The sequence below is a fragment of the Bubalus kerabau genome, chromosome 5 (genome assembly GCF_029407905.1).
Source record: "Bubalus kerabau isolate K-KA32 ecotype Philippines breed swamp buffalo chromosome 5, PCC_UOA_SB_1v2, whole genome shotgun sequence".
NCBI lineage: Eukaryota > Metazoa > Chordata > Mammalia > Artiodactyla > Bovidae > Bubalus > Bubalus kerabau.
The window spans coordinates 11,149,411-11,164,461 of NC_073628.1; the positions used below are offsets into that span (position 1 = coordinate 11,149,411).

The window sequence follows — 15,051 nt, forward strand, 5'->3', positions numbered from 1 at the left end:
GCCCCACTTCCCGCAGAAAGGACTGCAGGCACACACGCGCAGACTGAGAATGGAGACCCCTCCTCCCACCCAGCGCCGCGCGCCCCCTCCCCTCCGCCCGCGCGTCCCGCCACCACCCAGGGCTGGGCGTGGCCGAGCCAGGCCCCCTGTCCAATGAGGAGGCTCCGCCCGCCCCGCCCCCTCCCCCTGCACCCTCCCATCCATCCTGGTTCTCGGGGGTTTGTACAGGCACAAACGGCTTCTTTTCATTTTTAACGAGGGCTGGGAAATTAACGAGCAGGATTAGGCCATCAATAAGTAACGAGACCGTCAGGAGGGACATTCATCACCGGAGGGCGCAGGGATGGGGAGTCAGCTTGAATCACCCTCCTGCACCCCCGCAGCTCCCCAAGGGTGGCTGCCCTTGAGGCCGCCGCCCCATTCCCCCTTCTGCTGCCCCAGTTTGGAAGTGCTGCGGGGTCTTTGAGGACTGCGGGGGGCACCCCCAGAGGTGGGCCCAGAGGTGTCCCAGGTGTGGGGCGTTTCTGAGGCTTCGGTGAAGAAGGGTCACTAGCAGACCTCTTTCATGCCCCAGATCGAGGATGGTGGGAGTGAGGTCAGAGTGCCACATTTTTCTCCCTGCCCAATCACAGAGGGGCGAGGGGCGAGGGGCGGGGAGGGCTGTGGCCATGGGTACCGTGTAGGTGGGAGCTCCATGCCTCAGTCCTAATGAGGAGAAGGGGCAGATACCCCTGGGGCCAGACCCAAGAGGCCACCATGCTCCCTTCAGGACTGTGTGCCTGCAGTCCTTTCTGCGGGAAGTGGGGCATGTGTGCGCGTAGTCACGAGCGTGCGAATGCCCGTGAGACCCCTGTCTGTCCACCAGTGTGTGCCTAGGTGTGTGGCTCTGGGTGTGCACACAGACATATGGGACCAAGCCCCAGCAAACACAGAGCGCCTGGTGTGAATTTCCACGGAAAGGCAAGCCTGGGGGTTGGGGGTGTTCTTCATCCCAGGATGTGCAGTTTCAGGCAGCCTGTTCCCTGGGGAGGAGCCAGGGAGAAGGCCAACCCGGCCCCACGCGTGAGAGTGTGCGAGTATGTGTGTGTGACTTGGGCCCACTCCTTGTGTGCAGGTGCCAGGCTGGCTGCCCTGCATTGTTCCTGGATTTCCTGTCTCTGTGTCTGTCTCAGAATTTCAGGGGAGGTGGAGGAGGGGGCTTGGCCACGTGCCTGTGTGTGCCAGTGTCCTCGGAGGCCTGGGAGGGGCTGAGCCTGCACTGCAGCCCTGTGCGTCTTGTTGCAGGGCCCTTAGGCTGCCCGTCTGTCTGTATGTGAAGGCCGGGGACTGTTGTATGAACAGGCACTGCTGCTGACCTTGAGTGGGGGCTGTTTTGTACTGGGGGTGTCAGTTTTGAGGACATTAGTGCTGTGTGTGTGTGTGTGTGTGTTCTGCCCTGCACGGTGGGATGTGGATCATCTCATCACATCCCCATGTAAGTGCTGCAGTATGTGTGTGTGTGTGTATGTGTGTGTGTGTGCATGCGTGCGTGTGTCTGTGTGTGCGTGCATATCTCTGTGTTTGTTGAGGGCCTCACCACTCACCTGGGGACAGGAGTTCAGAGATGACAGCTTTTGTAGCAGGTGGGGGGTGTCACTGCAGGAAGTGCCTTGGGAAGCTGAGAGCTGCAGAACCTTCCCTGGCCCAGCCCCTCCTCCCGGCCTCCAGCCAGGAGCTTCCTCCGGGGTCCAGACCAGACCGGCACGTGTCCTTCTTTGACTTAATCCTCTGAGCTGCTGCTAGAACATTACTTTGGCCAAGACCCCCCAGTCCTGCCACCCCTTCCCCGCTGCCCCTCCACCTGGGTCTCAGAAGCCAGGGAGCTTTTTGTCCAGATTGTCTCCGGAAGGGGCTTTCAAATGCACCCCCCCCCAACAGTTGCTGGGCTCTTCTTGCCTGCCTGTCCCCTCAGCAGCAGTGACGTGATACCTGACAGCCCAGATCCCATTTCCAAACATTAATAACTTCCTTAATCTCCAGCTGGCTTTTTCCGGATCAGCCTGGCCAACCCCCTCCCTGCTAAGCAGGCTGGGGGGATCAGGCTCCTTTAGAGCCACCTAATTCTCCAGTGGGGAGGCTTCTTAAATGGCGTTAGTGGTAAAGAATCCACCTGCCAATGCAGCAGACACCAAGAGACCCAGGTTTGATCCCTGGGTCAGGAAGATCCCCTGGAGAAGGAAATGGCAATCCACTCTAGTATTCTTGCCTGGGAAATCCCATGGATAGAGGAGCCTGGCGAGCAGGAGTCCATGAGGTCGCAAGAATGGGCCACGACTGAGCACTTGTCAGCAGCAATGTCTCCAGAACCCCAGCTGGGGTTCCTCTCTTTGCCCCATTTACTTCCCCCTGACCCCTAAAGCAAGTCCTGCCTTGGTTCCTATCCCCCATATGCCCCAGCTCTTCTGCAAAAGGATCGTTGCAGCTGGAGGGGAAGCTTCCCTGAGCTGTGGCAGGAAGAGGGACAGGCAGAAGCTTCCAGAACACCCTGGGTGAGCCAAGTGCCTGGGCTTGGGGCAGGGGTCACGGACCAATCTTGGAAGAGGGTGCTGGCCAGAGCAAGTTCCCTGAAGACCAAGAAGAAAAAGGAGAAGGGATGAGGGGTAAGGTAGGGACTGCCAGCAGATGCTCCCTGCCCCAGGCTGCCTGAACAGCTGGAAAACCACAGGGCTGGGGCTCCAAACTGAGGGTCCTGCCCATGAAGGGCCCTGGGCCACCGCAGAGGTGCTCCAGGCTCCCCACCTTCCCAGGTGGAACTAGGAATTGTTTGGGGCTTGAGCTTCTGGGTGATGATGGGAAGGACCAGAGCTAAGCTGAGAGAGGGCAGCTTTTGTGGACCCAAGGGATCCAGCAGTTCTGGTGGGTTTTTTGTTTTTTTTTTTTTTTTTTCCACTCTTTGGGTTCTGGCTCAGCATCAGCCTGAGGCTGGGATGCCCAAGTAGGTGGGGCACCACACCAAGTACCAGAGCCCATACGGTCCCTGCCATTGGGGGCTACATTCCCAGGGGTGGGAGCTGAAGTAAGTAAAGAGAAATATTAAAGCCGTGATGAGAACCCTGAAGGGTGAGGGACAAGGGCTCATCCAGGGATGCCACACCATTTCAGAAAGGAGGAAGGGAGGCTAGAGAGGGCAAGGGACGTGAGCGGGGTGACAGGGGGAGTGTGGGGCACTGCTTGGACAGGACTCTGGTGCCCCCAAGGCACAGGGGTGCTGGGGGGTGGCATGAGGGCCTTCCCCCCACCCCCCACGCCTCTTCCAGCAAGCTCCACTGTTGTTGTCCCTAAACAGGCAGCTCCGGTCCCAGGAAGGGGCTGCAGCTGGCAGGAGCGTCGGGGAACACGGCTGTGTGGCTTTTATTTTGCTTTAGGGAGAATGGAATAATTGACTGTTGTGGCTATGGTCTTGGCGCACATGACGGGATGTTGGGGAAATGTATGCCTGTTTGTTTGTGTGTGAGTGTGTGTGTGTGCGTGCATGTGTGCATGTGTATTGTGTGTGTGTCCCCATCCCTACTCTGCTGGGCAGGGGCAGGCCAGTGCCCAGTGGGTGACAGCCCCAGCCCCTGCACTCCCCCTACCCCACCCAGGCCCGTGGCCCCTGGGTGCGCGTGAGGATGCTCGGTGGCCGCCAGGAATGTTAATGGTGCCAGGCTCTGCAGGAGCTAAATTTAGAAACCCAAACCGAGAAGGTGAATGGTGCTCACCTTCCCAGCAGCAGGCCCAGTCACCGCTGTAGCTGTGGCCCTTGCTCCAGCCAGGGGACCTGGCGTGCTCACCCCATGCCCATCATCCTGCCCGGCCTGTCCCTCCACGCATGCTAGTTGAGGACCTCTAAGGGGCTGAGCCTGGCTGCCCCCAGCCCCAGAGTTCGAGGGCAGCCCTGCTTCCTTCCTATAGTGGTGGGTCCTCAAGCTCTGCCCTGCCTCACAGGCCCAGAGCAGAAGTGCCTCAAGGAGCCCCCAGACAGTAAGGGACACGGCCCCGGCAGGACTAGGCACGGGCCTTCTCCCCGCCCCCGCTGCTCACGTCACTGGCCACTGCCAACCTTGCCCTGCAGGATGCCACCCCCACCATCTGGGGGCAGTGACGTGGCCCGTGTGACGTGGCCAGGCGCCTGAGAGCCGTCTGTCCATGGCAGAGGGAGATATGTTTCTGGGAGCCGAGCCAGAGCCCCAGGAGACAGGCAGGCGGGAGGGGCCTTGTCCCCAGGGGTCAGGGATGCAGTGCAGGTCAACGGGGCGGGGCATGGAGCCTAGGAACTGCCAACCGGGGAGCAGGGATGGGTGGGGGCCGGCACCCCTGGCTGGTGGCACCCTCAGACATTGGCCCTGGCCCTTGCTGCCGAGGCTGGGCTCCCATCCACTCCCCTCCCCGCTGGGACCTTGCTCTGGGGAGGCAGGGAGAGTCCAGGCCCTGTCTCCCAGGACTGACCCTGGTGCTGTCTCCACAGGGCAAACGCTACAAGAACTCCTTGGAGACGGTGGGCACACCAGACTCAGGGCGTGGGCGCAGTGAGAAGAAGGCCATCAAGTAGGTGCCAGGCTTCGAGTCTGGGGAGGGGCACACAGGCAGTCCAGGTGGGAGGAGCCCCCGGGTGTGGTCAGTTTCCCCTTTACACCTGGGTGCTGTGCTCTCTCCGCCCGCACGCCCATATACGCCCTCCCAGCGCCTCAGAGTGACTCCAGGGCCCCACCTACTCTGCCCGTGCCTCCCAGAACCCTCTCAAGGCTCCAGGGCCCCCAGCCCTATCTCTGGCTGCCTTCATTCCCCCCATGGTCTGCCTCCTCCCTCAACCTGGGTCCTGGGTGCTCCATCAACCTACACATCACACACGTGATCCCCCAGCCCTGCCTGGCTCCCCTGCACCTCCAAGCTCCTCCCCCAGCTGGGGAGCCCCTCTCTGGGGGTGGGGTGGAGGGGGCTCAGACCCCACCCATGTTCTGAGGGTCACCTGGAAGGAGAACAGACAAGAACCCTGGGCACCCCGACAGAACCCAGTGCTGGGCGGCTCTTGGAAGCAGAGCGATGGGGGAGGTCTCCCTGGTCATACCCGGTCCCCACTGCAAGTCTTGCTGCCCTGACTCCGCTGGTTTCCCCATTTGGCTCTGTGATCCCTCTTCAAGTGGGCAGGTCTGCCTTGCCCTGCAGACCACTCCTGAGAGTCACTGGGAGACACTGGGATAAGCTCCCAACCCCGCCACTGGGGACTCTAGAAACTGGGTGAGGGGAGAGGCCTCTTCCTAGAGGGCTTTCTGCCCTCTGGCCCATTGGATCGTCCCCTTCCTCTCTGCCTAGCCCCGGCCTTTGCTAAGAGGCGGCTGGGCACCCTTCCATCTTAGCCTGCCAGGGCCGAGCCTGCCAGCCAAGGGCTCTGCCTAGAAGCGGGGCCTTCCCCAGCCCCACCCTGCCCAACTCCAGGCCCCACTGCTCCTGCCCACGCCTCCCCTCCTGGCCTCCCCCTGGTCCGTCTTCCTCTCTCCCTCCTACCCTCCTTCGCTCCCCCTCTGCCCTGCTCCTGAGGGCTCCTTCCCTGCCCTTCCTCGGGCCCCCCTCCTCTTTTTTCATCTCTTGCTCTGACCCTGCTTGGGGCCTTCACAGAAGCTGTGGGTGTGTGTCTGTGGGGGAGTGGGTAAGTGGAGGGGTGGGCCAGGCCGAGGTTGGGGGTGGGGAGGAGGCTCGGGAGGAGGCTGCCGGGAGCCTTTGAAGCTGGGTTTGGTTGCACACTCTCCAGTCTTCAAAGCTGAGAGCTGGTAGGTCTCAGGGGCTGTTGCAAGAGCTCAGGCCCCAGGCTTTCAGAAGGAGGGGAGGGACCACGTGGGGGAGCAGGGGCCAACCCAGCTCCTGTGCAACCTCTGGGCCCGACTCCAGTCGCCTCTGTAGCCACGGTCTGGGCCAGGGGGCCTGTCTCTGCCAGGTGACCATCACCTTCCTGGATAAGGGTGTGTGTGTCCCAGACAGTCCTAGAAAGGGCCGTGAGAGGAGATGGGATTCCGATAGCAGGGAGAGTGGGCAGCAGGCTCTGTGGGCTGGGACAGGGTCCACAGGTATCAGAACCTCAACCCCAGGCGAAGGAAGCCACCTTTCATGGCTGCATGCCCCTAGGTCCCTAGCCTTTGGCTTTTGCCTGGGCCCAAGCCAGCGGGCTTCCCTGGTGGCTCCGACGGTAAAGAATCTGCCTGCAATGTGGGAGATCTGGGTTCGATCCCTGGGTTGGGAAGATCCCCTGGAGAAGGGAGTAGCAACCCATTCCAGTATTCTTGCCTGGAGATTTCCGTGGACAGAGGAATCTTGCAGGCTACATGGGGTCACAAAGAGTTGGACAGGACTGAGCGACTAACACACACAGACACACACACACACACACACACACACAAAGCTAGTGGGGCAGCAGGAAGCAGGGTTTACCTGCTGCACAATCGCCCTATGGGCTTGGGACCTCCTCCCAAAGGATCATGTTATCAAGGATTCCGAGAAGCTGCATCCTTTAATAGCTGTTTTTCAAACTGTTAATAGTGTTTCTCAAACTGTGTTCCTCAGAGCACTCGTGCCCCTGTGAAAGATTGATAGTGATCCCATGGATCCAGGGGTCCGTGACCAACTAAGTTTGGGAAACACTGATATGCACGGGTACGTTAAAGGCTCTGAGAAGCCCTGCAGTAAAGGAATCAGTGTTTTGTAAACGTCTTTAATGAAAGAGCCTCTTTTCTGGTACTACCGCACGCAACCCTAGGGACCGTGGGCTCCTTGGAACACAGCGGAGGAGGCCAGCCTGGCAGTGATGATCCTGGGTGGATCTTCCTCTCCAGGACCCTGGGTGGGACGGGCCTCGATTTTGGAGATCTGGAGGGGACAGAGGAACAAAAGCCTTCCAGCTGCTCCATTGCTCTGTTACGCTAGGGCAGGGGACCAGAGCATGTCTCCGGCAGAGTAGGGAATAGGATCTTCTCGGGAGGGAACCTCCCTGGGGAGCCCCCCACCACCACTCGGGTTGCCTTCCAGTGGCCTCCCTTGCTTCTCCCACTCCCGGCTCCTGCTGTCCCCTGAGCTGGCTCAGGGCTTGGGCCTTGGACCCTGAGTACGGAATCCCCTGTGAGACATTTCCAAGGCACACTCTGGCAGAGACTGTCCGCACCAGGGAGGCCCAAGGGGGCCCTGCCCACCCTCAGGCCCGGGGCACTGTCTCCTCCTAGCCTAGGGAGACATCTCAGTTCCGCTTCCTCTTTTTCTCCTTTGTTTCCCAGTCTGAGGCTGAGAACCAAGGTTGAAGTCAAATGCTGGGGCTGGCTGGAGGGAGAAGCAGGTCCCCTGAGAACATGTTTCCTCTGTCCTCAGGGGCTGTGCCTCCTGACGGTGTCCCCCACCCCTAGCAGGGCCCTCACCTTGGCCTTGAGCAGTGGCATGGCCTAAGCACATGCCATGCCCACCCCTGACACGCCCCCCAAGCCCCTTGCTGTTGATGCCTTCCTGAGGGCTCAGACATGACTCCTTTCTTGAATGTTCCTTTGGCCTGGGGGTTGCCCTCCTCTCCCGGTGCTCCAGTTCTGCTCTTGGGGAGGTTCCCAGGAACCCAAAGAGCTGGTGGAACCCCTGGTCTTTGACTCCTGGGTTTTCCAGGCCACACCTCCTGCCGAGGCTTCTGCTGCCCACCCCTAAGAGAGATCCCCACCTTCTCTGCGCTTCTAGCACACATACATCTTCCGTAGGATATGTCACACGGCAGGAGGGGTGGGGAGGCAGGCACGTGGTCCCCTCCAGACCCAGCAGTTCCACTTTGGAAAGGGACAGGGATAAGCCAAGTACACGTCAAGAGCCGAGGCTGGGTCTGCCCCGTCACTCCCCTCGCCCAGAGAGGGGTAGTCTCCCTCCATGCAGGCCTCAGACCTCCACCTGAAGGGCCTCTGTTGACCCTGCTCACCCCCTTTTCTGGGATGACCCAACTACCACTTTTGCAGTGAGCAGAGGGTGCCTTCAGTTCAGCTGACATTGGGACAGTCTCCTGTGAAGGCTGTATCCCAGCCTTTCCTGAGGCAGGGAGAGAACAGAGGAGGCCAGGGGAACCTGGGGCCAGTGGGAGGGCGAGAGACCAGCCAGGAGCGGGGCCTGTCCCCAGAGTGGCTACCTTAAGTAGATGGAAGGGTGGGGAATTTTGAGTCTTATGGCTCAGTGTTTGCAGCCAACCTTCCAGTTTGACAGGCAAGGAGACCGAGGCCAGGAAAGGGGGCACCTAGCGGGTAGGCAGCAGGGTCTGATCTACCTTCCGGTCATTTCCAGCCAGAAACCAGCACGCCCCGTCCTCCTCCCTGTCCACATACCATCACCATCCCACCGCAGGCTGAGTCCCGGCCTCTCCTCCCCCGCCACCTCCTCTCTCACCATCTTTCTCTCTCCCACCAGCTTCCGGGGTGCAAGGCTCCAGTCTGCCTGCCTGCAGCTCGCCTCCTTTCACCGACCTCTCCCGCCCTGGAGCATGTGTGTGTGTGTGTGTGTGTGTGTGTGCACGCACGGTGTGTGTGTGTGTGTGTGTGTGTGTGCGCGTGGGCCACCCGCCTCTCTTCCTCCCTCAGGCACCGACCCCCGGCCCACCCCACCCTCAGTGGCCCCCCGGGGGCCCGGCCCCTCTGCCCACACGGGACTTGGGCGGTTCTTGTTTCTTCTTGTATCTCCCTGTTTTCTCCCCTCTCTCTCTGCCCCTCCAGTGATCTAGACAGAGACTTTTGGAATAACAATGAGAGCACAGTGCAGCAGAAATGGAGCTCCTACCCTCCCAAGGAGTTTATTCTAAACATTTCACCCTACGCCCCTTATGGCGACCCACGACTGTCCCTCAAGTGAGTGACTTTACCTGGTTTGATCATATGTACCCAGTACCCTCGCACGCCCTCCTTCCCCCTCCTGGCCCTCCCCCCACCTCCCCACCCGTGCACCCCATGGGCAGGCTGACCATGGAGACGAGCAACCCCTCCTGCCCCCCCACCCTCGCCTGCCTGACCCTGTCCCGTCCCCTCCCCCAGGGCCAGCCACCAGGAGCGCCCCCCACCCCACTCTGCAGCCACACCCAGCCCCCCAGCTGGCCCCCATGGCCCCCGCCCCCTCTGTGCAGTCAGGATGGGGTTGCCCGTTTTGGTTTTTTTTTTGGATCCCCTCTCTCTCGGTGTGGCTCGCTTTTTCCTCCCTGCTGTGTGCTGCTGCCCTGGCTGCTCCGGTTGGTGGTCGGTGGTCTCTCGTGGAGGTGGTGGCGGTGATGGTGGTGGTGGTGATGAACTCTGACTAACACGGCTTTCTCTCTCTCCCTGCCTTGGGGCCTCCTGGCCTGGACAGCCCGCTCTTCCTCCGTCGTTAACCCTTCGTTGTCCTGTGGGATAGACTTGGAGGTGGCTGCCCTCCCCCACCCCCGCCGCCCCGGCCCCAGGCGGTGGGGAGGGGCCCCCCTCCGTTGTCGTGGTGCGTTGTTCTCCGACCCCCAGCCCGCCCCGTCCCCTCTCTCCTCTCTGCAGGCTCCGCTGGTGACCCATTTGCAGTGCTGACGTCTCTCTCTCTCTCTCTGTCTGTCTCTTGTCTGTCCGTCTCTCTGTCCTCCTCCTCCTCTCTCACTGCCTCTTTTTTCCTTTTATCTGTCGTTGTTTCTCCTCCTCTGACCCCACCCCGCCCCCACCCTCACGTGTGGCCTGCCCTCTGCCCCACCGCCACCCCCGGTTGCCCCTCTGGCCCGGCTGCCTCATGGTACGTCCAGTGGCACCCTCCTGGCGGGCGCCAAAGTGGCCGCCGCGGCGGGGCTGGCGGTGGAGCGGGAAGGCCGGCTGAGGGAGAAGCCGGCAGCGGCGCCGCCACCCGGAGAGGACGCCTTGAGAAGCGGCGGGGCTGCCCCCAGCGAGCCGGGCAGCGGTGGCAAGGCGGCGGGGAGAGGCCGCTGGCGGACGGTGCAGAGCCACCTGGCCGCCGGGAAGCTCAACTTGTCCAAGTGAGTGATGGCCCCACGGCCGCCGGAGCCGTGAGCTCAGGCCTGCCCTCTCACCCCCCGCCTCCCGCCAGTGTGGACAGCGGGACCCCTGGCATGCCCGCTGCTGCCCCCAGAGGTGCCGTCCTCGGCCCCTGGCTCATCCCATCCCTTCACAAAACTCCCATCATCCTTGCCACCTGGCACAACCGACTCAGCCATGCACCGTGCATCTCAGCCTCCGGTTGCCACCCCCATCCGTTTCTCTTTGCCAGTGACCAGGTCATTTCATTTTCTGCCCCCAGGGCAGCTTCATTTCAGTCCTTGGGTCATCCCATCCTCTTTGACTGGCTGCCCCATCTCGACCTCCATGGGCACCAGGCCACAACTGTTAGCACTGGACCATCCATCCCTGGGGAGCTGGCCCAGCCTCAGCCTATTTTCTGCCGCTCATCTGCCACCGGGCCTTCCCTCTTGCAACCAGCACAAAGCTCTAGACCCAAAGGTCGAGCCACTTCATCTTGACCATCAGGTGATTCCATTGGCTTGTCCCAGTCTTGCTTGCATCATGTCACCGTCTGTTCCTTGGGCCCACTGTGAGCAGCTGGGAGGTCCCCACTGGCTCATCCCCATTGACTGTCCCGGTCTCGGTCGGTGACCTGTCCTGCTCTCAGCTGTTGGGACTGGATGTTCTTGGACGTTGGGTTGTTGAGCCCCCAGCTAACTTTTCTGACGAGGGTGGTCTGGATGTCAGACAGAAGAGCCGTTTCCCTTTTAATAACTTCTGAGCTGGCCAAACAGTCAGTCCAGTCCCTCCCTGGGAGCAGACATAGGGTGGGCCTCTATTCTCTGCAGATATTAAGTTCTTAAGTTCCTCCCTCCTCCCATGGGGCAGCCGTATTCTCATCTTGGCTCTTAGAACCTTCCATTTCCCCACAGCTAAGCCTCCCAAGCTCTAAATCCTTTGAACTATGACCGTTCTCACCTACTGGGACGTAGGTTCCATTTTTGGCTTTTAGAACCGCCTTGTTCCCAGCTAAGGCAGGAACCTCTCACTTAGAAGGCCAACAGCCCTGACCCCTTCTTGGTGGCCGGGCCGGTTCTCTTCAGCAAACCTGTGGTTCCCGCCAATGGGACCACTGAGGACCACCACACTGAGACCTCATTTGCTCATTGGCCTGAAGGAGCACCAGCCGATGTGCCCCCTGACTTGGAGCCTCAGGAAGGCTCCAGAGGGAAGCCCCACTGTCCTTCAGAGAGCCAGGCCCAGGGCCCTGCCCTCACCGGGTTACTCTGGCCACAGACTCTGGGCTGCTGAGGCCTCCATGCCCTCCGCTGGCTCCAGGCCTGGAGGAACCGATTTTAGTCTCCCTGTGACTGAGAGGTTGTAAATTGGACTAATTCTGGATGTGATAGAAAACCAAAATGAGGTCAGCGAGGAGGAGGAGGAGGAGGCAGCCGCCCCGGTGCCGGCCTCCCCTCTCCTCAGCCTTCCCCAGGGAGTGTGGGCCCACCCGGCCAGCTAGGCCACGGCCTGCCCCTGGGGGTCGCCCCGATGCCAGGCCTGAGCCAGGTGAGGCTGCCGCCCCTGCCAAGACCCCAGCTGAAGCCATATTTTGCTTTTCTCTTTCTTCTTTCCTTTCTGTCCTTTCTCTCTCTCTCTTCTTTTCTTTCTTACTTTCTCTCTTTATTATTCTCTGACTTTCTGTCCCTCCTTTGCTCTCCCTCTTCTCACTTTCTCTCTCTCAGCCCACAGGGGCAGCCTAACTGTTGTCCTTTTGGTTCCCAGGGTGGGCTCAGGGGGTGAGCCAGGCTGCCTGGTCGTGGTGAACGTGGCTCCAGGGGCCCCGGGGCCTCCCTAGGGCGGCTCAGGCGGGGGTGGGGGGTGTCCCATCTGCCCTGTGGTCCCAGACCAGGAGGTGGCAAGCTATCTCTCTAAGAGATCTGATAGGAAATAGGCTTTGCAAGTCAGGTCCTCTCTTGTATGACTACTCAGCCCCAAAGCCACCATAGACAACATGTAAATGAATGCCGGTGGTTGCATTCCAGTAAAACTTTATTTATGAAAACAAGCATCGAGCCAGATTTGGCCCACAGGCCATAATTTGCCAACCCCTGCCCTGGACGACTGAATGGAAGACGGAAGGAAGGGACAGAAGACGAGGAGGGTGGGCCCCCTGAGGCTCTGGCCCTGCAGGTGCTGAAAGCTCTGGCCAGGAGACAAAGCAGACAGGTTGTCAGAGGAGGCCAGTGGTCTTTGAGACCTCCTTCTGCCTCCATTTCCTGAGACATCTGTAGCTTCCCCTGGCAAGGGAGCAAGGACCAGTAGCATATTTCCCTGGGCCTGACCTCATTAGGTTCCCATGGCAACCCTGTGATTGGAGGCAGCTCGGAATTTTTACCCCCATTTTACAGATGAGTAAACTGAGAGGTCGCCTCCTTTTCCCAAAGTCCCTCAATGAGGAAGTGGCAGAGATGGGTCCTGAACCCTGGGTCTCTCTGACCCCAGACTGCCTCTGATGAGCCATGTCCTGTTCCCAGCATCTTCCAGAGATGCTGGTGGCCCATGAGGCAGGGGCCCTATTGCAGATGCATAGAGGACAGGATAATTACCCTGTTCTTTGTCAGAACTTGGGCAATCCGAGTTCTGCCAAGCAGCCAGCCAAGTGGTTTCCTGAGTTCCCTCCTCCGACTGGGAGTCATTCCCAAGATACTGGGAAAGGAAACTAAGCCTTGGAAACAAGGAACCCCAGAAGGGTTCCCCGTGCCAGAGCCCGAACCCTGAGGGAGCACCGGCCAGAGGGCAGAGGTCCCAGAGGCCCAGGACACGCCCCAGCCTCCGAGGACAAAGCAGGACAACTGTTGGCTGCTCCTGACTCACCGCAGGTTACTAGGCCAGCTCCACGCTGGCCTGGATTTCCTGGCGTCTCCAAAGGCCTGGAGCACTTACAGCACAGAGGCGGACTTTCTTGGGGTCCCCCAGTGAGATGATGGGAGGGGGTGGCCCAGCTCCCTCCACCCCCTCCCACTCCAGCAGGACAGGCAGCCACGGGGCCCTGGGACCCGCCTTCACCACACGGCCAGCGGCGCAGCTCCGCGGCCCGCTCAGACCAGCACAGAGGTCGGCTCAGACAGGAGGTATCGGGCACTAGCTGAGCCAGGGCCGGGGTTGGGGGCTGGGCGGGCCGCCCTGGGGGCCTCTGGGTGGGTGTGGGGCCTGGTGGTGGCCTCCTGGGTGAGTTGGTGGTGGCGACGGCAGCGGTGACAGCTCGGATGGAGGCCCGGCGAGGTATTCCGGCAGAGCGCGCCCAGCACTGGGGCCTCCTCGTCCTGGCCCTAGGCGTCTTTCTCCTCCACTGTGATCCCTTCACCTGCTTCTCCTTTCTCTCCTCTCCTCCACCCGCCCCAAGTTTCGAGGACTCCACCCTGTCCACGGCCACTACCCTTGAATCTATCCCCAGCTCCACGGGAGAGCCGAAATGCCAGCGACCCCGCACCCTGACGCGGCAGCAGAGCCTGCAGCAGCCGCTGAGCCAGCACCAGCGGGGCCGGCAGCCCAGCCAGCCCACCACCAGCCAGAGCCTGGGCCAGCTGCAGGCCCACGCGGCCTCGGTGCCCGGCCCCAACCCCCGGGCCCACGGCCGGGGCCAGGCACGGCAGGGCTCCTCGGCCGGCTCCAAGTACCGGCCGGCCGGCGGCCGCAGCCGCTCCAACCCGGGCAGCTGGGACCACGTGGTGGGGCAGATTCGAAACCGAGGCTTGGACATGAAATCCTTCCTGTAAGTGCCCTGCTTGAGCAGCCCGGCCCCCACCTCCCTGACCCAGCCTCTTTTCCTCCCCGTCTCCTTTGGAGCAGCTGGCTCTGAACCACACTTAGCCCTCCGTCTCCAAGGCAAGGTGCCCGGCAGACTCGGGCACCCTCTCCCCAGCCTCTTGTGGCCTGTGGCTTGTCCCTGAAGCACCCCCCTTCCCATGGAAGGACTTGTATCTGAGCCACCCCCTGAGGACCCCAACCCCCCGCCCTGATGTCCCCCAAAGCCAGTGAAGACACTAGCGGATGCTACTGAGGTCCCCAGATCTGTCTCTCCCCTTCTGGCCAGGCCCAGGCTCTCCTGGCCTCCCTGTCACCTCTCTCCTCTCTCCTCCTAAACCTGGTCTCCTTCACTCCAGTGCCCAGGCCTTGCTTCCTCCCATCCCTGTAACCCGACTCTGCTCACCTTCCGGCCCTGCACTTCCTCCCTCCCTCCCTCCCACTTCCCCTGTCCCTGCCTGGGGCCCTGTCCTCTGTCCCTCTGACGACCTTCCATAGCCACCTGCCCTCCACTTCCCTCCGTGGCTCCCACCATGAACCGTTCATTCCCTGAGGAGAAACCTCAAAATGTCCCCCCAAAGCTTTAGAAAACATCTCTGTATCAGAGGCTTTTTCGAAGTGCACAGGTCAGAGAGGTAAAAACACCCCATCCGTATCTGGCCTTAACCATTCCCCTCCGCTGGGTGTGTCCCTCACCCACCCCCTACCGTGTGCCCACTTGCCCCTCCCGCACTGGCAGGGCCCCACCTGGTTGCCCTCTGCCCAGTGTCCCTCTGGGCATCTACACTCACTCTCCGAGCCTGGGGCCGGCCTGGGCTTCAGTCCCTGACATTACCTCCTTCCTCTGGCCTAACGTGACCTTCCTTCCAGGCTCTGGGAATTATTCTCAACACCCAGATCTTTCCTGGGAGCACTTTACATGGAGCAGGAGACCAGCACACTAAGCCTGGGAGAGGAGAAAGGGAGGAGGAAGGGGAAGGCCAAGGTGAAGGCCCAGCTCACTGGCAAAATGTGAGGATTCTGAGCGTCCTTCAGAGCTCATGCCTCTGGCTGAGACCCCAGCCCGAAAGGTGGGCAGGAGTGCTACCCCTGGGAGGGGCAGCCCAACAGAAGACACCCCGCTGCACCAGCTTCCTGTACCCTTGGCCCCGGCCAGGCAGGAACATGCCATGCCACCTGTGACTCTACTTGGCCAAACTAGGCAACGCATCTGCTGGGGCTTTTCCCCACCCGAGGACCGTCAGGAATTCAGCAGATGCCGGCCTGAGAC

The 15,051-nt window shown here is 61.0% G+C and overlaps 1 protein-coding gene across 2 annotated transcripts in view; it reads left to right on the top strand.

Annotated features, from left to right (window-relative positions):
- SYT7 (synaptotagmin 7) overlaps positions 1–15,051 on the top strand; it is a 60,168-nt gene that overhangs the window by 25,762 nt on the left and 19,355 nt on the right. The window contains exons 3-6 of one of the 2 annotated variants that reach the window (XM_055581103.1): positions 4,487–4,566; positions 8,733–8,864; positions 9,767–9,994; positions 13,381–13,749. In XM_055581103.1, coding sequence (XP_055437078.1) covers positions 4,487–4,566; positions 8,733–8,864; positions 9,767–9,994; positions 13,381–13,749 — 809 coding nt within the window. The remainder of the gene's footprint in view (positions 1–4,486; positions 4,567–8,732; positions 8,865–9,766; positions 9,995–13,380; positions 13,750–15,051) is intronic. The other variant, XM_055581102.1, reaches the window with a different exon arrangement.